We start from the raw sequence: 6,474 nt of genomic DNA, 5'->3' as shown, positions 1-6,474 counted from the left end.
TCAGGTTTGCCGCCTGTAAAGAAAATACCAAGAGATACAAGATGTTATTGTATATAAAAAAAAAACACATAAAGATGTCTGAAATTGCCAAAGTAAACATACTCGTATGCATGCACATTAGGGTGGTCCAAAAATGTATGTGGGGGTTCGAAGTAAAATCGGAATTGTTATGCTCTCACCCATAAGCGAACCCCATTTTTTTTTTATTTTGAAATCAAAAAATGTTTAGAGGTCGCTCAAAATTTTCAATGTATTTTATATGGGAAGAAACCAGTTTTCGTAGAAATGGTATAGAATTCTTGAAAATCAATATTTTCCGATCGGAAAATTCTGTTTCTCTTCGAGAGATTCCAAATAATAATACCCAATTATTTATCCAACCATTTTTTCATAGTAATTATAATTTATAGGTCCGCCAAACCCCCAGAAAATGCCAGAAAATGCAATGTGGGATAAATAAATAATCTTTCAAAAATGGATAAATAATCAATTGTGTATTACTATTGGAAGTCTCCTGAAGAGGTCCAGAGTTTTCCGATCGAAAAATATTGATTTTCAAGAATTCCATACCACTTCTACAAAAAGTTGTTTTTTCATACAAAATACATATGTACCGTATTGGACATATCTATAGCATCCCCATTTCAAAGTGCTATCGTTCGCCACTTATGTTTAATTATTTATTTTCGGGAATTTTCAATTAAAATACCGTTCATTCTCCACCAAAACTAATATAAAGCCAAGTTTAAAACTTTTTAAAAGACTGCAAAAAAACGCAACAAATTTTAACCCAAGTTTCAAACATTTTTCTCAGACGTCAATGGGCTCGATAAAATTCTATTCTAAATTTGGGTGGAAATTTGTCGGGTTTATTTGTAGTCTTTTAAAAACTTTTAAACTTGGGTTAATATGAGTTTTGTTAGAGAATAAACTGTATTTTAATTGAAAATTCTTAAAAATAAATAAATAAACATGAGTGGCAAACAATATCAATTTGGTGCTATTGTATTGGTCAATACTTTACATGGAAAATTTTTGAGCGCTTTGAGCTACCTCTAAATATTTTTTGGGTTGAAAATAAAAAAGGAGAGGTTTATTTTTTTTTTTGGTATAGAACAGTCCTAAGGGGTGAGAGCATTAAAATTCCGACTTTACTTATTTTGGACCACCCCAATGCACATACTTATGTACATAGTATGTAATTATATTCGTACCTGTTGCATTAATGTTATTGCGCCTGGCATTTATGGCGAATGGCGACATAAATTCGCTGTCGAATGACAATGAGCGCGCCATTAAAGCCAATGAGTTGGCGGTCATCTGCAGTTTCACAGGATCGGTTACACCTTCGCACTGAAAAATACATACGATTAGGTTCGATTTAAATCTCTAAGAAATGCAGATTTGGATCAATGTGCTACTTTTCAACACGAAGTGGTGTGGAAATATTTTTTGCTCTGCCTTTGTTACATGGCGAATGATGAATATCTGTATCTCAATGGTCACAAATCTTATTTTATTCCCAAAATACTACCCTAAAACTCTTAAAAATTTATTATATGGTGAAATACCACAGTTGACACATTTTTTCAAAAATGCGAGTATGGGAGGTGTGCGAATTTATTATCCATCCATTAATTGACATACCAAATTTCAAAGGGATATCTAAAATTTGTCTTAATCGATTTCTGTTTCATTCTGAGCATTTTGGAATGTACATATCGCACGATTAATAATATAACGAGGTATTTCAAAAATTTCAAGTTTGTGGGAAAACGCAATCAAAGTTTTATCAATTCATACAGTTGGTATACAAAAAGACAGATGGAAAGACACATATCTTAGCCATATTTGGGAATTTTGGTTATCTGTTAGACTCAACATATTCTACTTATCAAACTTATTAATGTATATTATAGCGGCGGTCAAAAGTAGATGAATGGTGTTTCGTTTTTAATATTTACAATGTTTTTCAAGCAAAATTTTTTTTGATATTATTTTATAAAAATATGGTTCTTGCTTTAACAAAAACTATATAATCACACTTTCAAAGTTTATACAGAATTTCGAGCTTTTTAACCAGAATTTTTATAAATTTTTTGGGGTATACAGTTAACAGGCTTATAAAATTTTAGTAAAATAAGTGCAAGTTTTGACCGGCTCAAAAATCGCATTGATTTTTAATTGATTTTTCTTTTTGCTAACGGCCTTTGCGGTTTTTTCATATAAATAGCGAAATTTAGGAAAACTGGCTTTGAATTTTTTTTCTTTTTTTCGCAAACGGTCTTGCGCATATTCCTCCATAAGAAATTCATGTTTATATTTAAAAAAGTGCAAAATGCCGTCAACAATACCACTTTTCCACGCAATTCGCAGTTAAACTAAGAAAGCGAAAGAATTTTATTGCGATGTGTGAACATTCTGTCACATTTCGCAAATCAGCTTCAGAAATCAAAGTTGCAAGATGTGACTGCAATTGAGAGAGCGCAAATCGATTTCGAAAATATATTTCAACTTGCTCGTGCTGCACTACCAATCTGCAATTGGCCTTTCGGAAATAAAAAACCTCTTTCGAAAGACAATTTGCATGCAAGATGTGACTACTCATGCGACTGGTTTCTGAAATTTCTCGCTGACACGCTCTTGACAAATGCATATGTAAGTATGTATGTAATCCCATTTAAGCAGAAAGCAGCTCCTTTTTCATACATCCATATACGTACTATAATTATGTACATATGTGTGTATATATCATACATATATATTTCACTTACCTCTTTGAGTACATCAAGCAACAAACGCTCGGGGACATTATCAAAGACGCCATCTGTGGCCACCAATATAACGTCGCCTTCTTTCACGGAAAAGCTAAGAGTATCCGCCGAATCCGGACTGTCGCTTAGCACATTATGGCCATGTCCCGGGGGCGGTAGCGATAACTGAAATGGTGTATTGAAGTAATGTTGCTGTTCTTCGGACTTGTGGATGATTTCACCCTTTCGAACAACCATAAAACCGCTATCGCCGATATTAGCGGTATAGACGGTGCTATTCTCTCGATTCAGCACGAGCACACAAGCGGTGCTGCTGCCTGTTGACAAAAATAATAATTAAGCAAAAGACAATATAAGTAAAACATAGTACATAAGCTAAAAGTGAAAATATGTACAGTGGTGGAATCATAAATAGGGACACGACATTTTAACAAGTTTTCCCTATTTTTCTTTTATTTTTTTTTTGTATTTATTATTTTTAATAAACGAATAGCTCATTATCTAACACATCCATTTAAATTTATATTTCAAACTTTGGTCAAAAATTATAAAAAATCTGCAAAATTGCATCTAAATTTTCAGCTTTTTAATCAGATTTTTTTGAGTATGCAGTTTTATAGCCCATTAAATTTCAGTAGAATGAAGTGTAAGTTTTAAGTTGCATTTTCCTCCATACAAATTGTGTATGGAAATAGTGCTAATACATTCAGAATAAAAACTATCAAAAATCAACGGGATTTTTAAGGAACTTCAAACTTGCACTTTATTCCACTAAAATTTAATGGGCGATAAAACTGCATACTTAAAAAAATTCAAAAAACTCCGATTAAAATGTTAAAAATTTAGATGAAAATTTCCACAATTTTTATAATTTTTGCAAAGTTTGGAATATGAACTTAAATGTTTTTTTTTTGTGTTAGATAATGAGCTGTACTGTTATAAAAAGATAATAAATATTAAATAAATTACAAAAAAATAGGAAAAATTTGTTAAAATGTCGTGCCCCTATTTATTTTTCCACTACTGTATGCATAAAAAAAAAGCTGGCCAAAAGTCCAAATTGCGAAATTCATGATAAAGTTTATCTGAGTATTTTTTGCTATGGGGTTATATCTCGGGGGTACCTTCGGATCGCCTGTCCCACGAGTTCAAAGTTGTATGTTATGATAGTCGAATTTTAGTTTTTGAAATTAAAGAATTTCATAGTCGTGCTTATTGCTTTACAAAAGAGTTATGTTAAGTGCAAAATTCCGAAAGCTCTCATATTATTTAAAAAAATAAATTGTTTGGATCGTTTAATCTTGATTCACATTCAAAAGTACTTTTTCGGGCGATTTTATATTTATATTTTATTTTTCATGGTTATTATAAGTGTGAGTTAAGCCGAGCTAAGCTAAGTTTTATATATCGGCATATTCTACATTTTACCTTACATATCTGTAAAAAATCTACCGCCTCTTCCCGGCCCTCTTTTAAATCGTTATTTGAAAAATAAGCAATAAAAAAACTAGTATTTGTTTTTGAAACTTTCGAAACTAACATAAGCAAGATATTCTTTGTTCTCAGGATATAATATGCGGTCATCAATAGGGATGACAAGAGAAGCGTTATTCAATATTATTCAACAATGCGAACGAATGCGAGAAAAATTAGTGGAAATTACAAAGTGTCCCAAAAAGCGAATTTCCCTACTTCGTGATAGTTTAAAGCCATTTAAACATCATCAGTACCAAATAAAGTTTTTAAGGCAAGTATGAGGTTTTATTGTAAATAATACAAAGCACTAAAGTCTGAATAGCCAGTGGGTGACAGGTAATATGATCAACGGAAATAAGGTACATTAACACTAATTTGTATACTGGTGTGAATTAAAGTCAATTGACATTATTACCTTTCCAAAAGCGCAATAAAGACGGTTCCCAATATATTTTTACGTTGTTTTTGTTGTAAAACTCACGAACATAAGCTATACTAAATTTTAGAATAGAGTTCCAATTCTTTTTAATCGCGTACCAAAATTGTGAAGGCTTTATATAAGGTATGGTTTCTCCGAAAAATTTTTTGAAAGTGTAGTTGGAAGACGCAAATATCTTTAAGTGGAATGAAACGATTAGTGCAATATTTTGGAGGATGCAAGACAAAATATATAGTTATCGATTGGTATCAATAAACTTTGTCCAGTCCTATTTTTTTTTTTGCTCTTGGTTTACACTTTCCAGAAAATATCCATATGAAAAATTTTACTAAATATTTTTGTACTTTGCAGAGTAACGTTAGTTAATTAGTTAATACGGTAACCAACATCGTTACTGAAATGCAAAAGGTCGTAACACATACATTTTTTATGCATAAAACGATGTGGGAAATTTAACTCGATGAAATGCATAGAATTTCAGGTGACGATATACCACTAGTGGGCCTTAAATGTTCATCATTTGTAAAAATCTTGATAATGTTATTTCTGAAAATTGTTTTGGGATGGCGCGTTATGCCAGTAGCAGTCCTCTCGGCGATGTAAATTGGTCTCCTCGGAGTTTCGATTTGACGCCGGTAGACTTTTTTGTGGGGTGCCCTGAAGGACCGAGGTCATGCGAACAATCCATTAATGATTCAGGTCCTTAAGGGCATTGGTGAGACATGGCCAGAAACTGTCTCCAAGGTCTTGGAAAACTGGGTTAACAGGATGCGCTACTGCGAAGCCAGCCGAGGCAACCAATAATAATATACCGAACAGAAAAGATTTCGGTAAATTTTTTTTTTAAGAACCCACTATATGGAACATCATGTATGTATGTAGGTATGTATGTAAATATATGAAAAGTTGTATCAATATTTGGACAACAGCCATATCTTTTCACTTTATTTTCGAAAAGTAAAATATAAAAACTAGCTCGTTCATCAAATGCGTGATTGAGAAGAACAAAAATGTAAATAAACGAAAAGACACAAAAAGGTATTCCTTTTTATTTTTAGTGTGCTAAATATCGCGTTTTGTTTTGATTTGCGTTAGCAAATGCATGTGAAAAGCCAAGTTGCATGTGATTCCGACGATGTAATTGACAATAAACAACAACGTCGGAATTGGCAAACAAACTGTTAAGACAACAAATTACATACATATGTATGTACAGTTGTCCACAAAATAATAGGAGTGCGATATTTTGACCAGTTTTGGCTATTTGTCTTTTGTTTATTTAATGTTTATTATTTTTTTATAAAAGCCTAGCTGGCTATACAACAAACACCATATAAATTCAGATTTTAAACTTTGTATAAAAATTATAAAAATTTGGCAATTTTTCACCCAAATTTCAAACTTTTTAATCAGAATCTTTAGAAAAAATTCTGGTATGCAGTTTTGTAGCACATTCAATTCTAGTCTGAAGAAGTGCAAGTTTCAAGCGGCAAAAAAATTCCGTTGATTTTTGAGAATTTTTTTGGTTAAAGGTGTTTCACGTTTTTTCCATACAAAGTATGTCGACAATTTTCTTTTATATGGAGGACACTGCCAGCAAAAAAATTTCCAAAAATCAACGGAATTTTTTAGCCGCTTGAAACTTGCACTTATTCAGACTAGAATTGAATGTGCTACAAAACTGCATACCAGAATTTTTTCTAAAGATTCTGATTAAAAAGTTTGAAATTTGGGTGAAAAATTGCAAAATTTTTATAATTTTTATACAAAGTTTAAAATCTGAAT

General features: G+C 31.9%; 1 protein-coding gene across 1 annotated transcript in view; it reads right to left on the bottom strand.

The window, feature by feature from the left end:
- Nucleotides 1-4: 4 nt before the first annotated feature.
- LOC108374487 (protein phosphatase PTC7 homolog) overlaps nt 5-6,474 on the bottom strand; it is a gene marked incomplete at its 3' end in the record, with an annotated part of 12,505 nt that continues 6,035 nt past the window's right edge. Inside the window, exons 4-6 of the mRNA XM_017630457.1 lie at nt 2,775-3,091; nt 1,215-1,353; nt 5-13 (exon numbers count right to left, since the gene is read on the bottom strand). Of these exons, the coding sequence (XP_017485946.1) occupies nt 5-13; nt 1,215-1,353; nt 2,775-3,091 (465 nt within the window). The remainder of the gene's footprint in view (nt 14-1,214; nt 1,354-2,774; nt 3,092-6,474) is intronic.

Source organism: Rhagoletis zephyria, unplaced genomic scaffold, assembly GCF_001687245.7.
Source record: "Rhagoletis zephyria isolate East Lansing unplaced genomic scaffold, Rhagoletis_zephyria_1.1 Rzeph_scaffold_07766, whole genome shotgun sequence".
Lineage (NCBI taxonomy): Eukaryota > Metazoa > Arthropoda > Insecta > Diptera > Tephritidae > Rhagoletis > Rhagoletis zephyria.
This window is presented reverse-complemented; position numbering and strand designations above follow the sequence as displayed.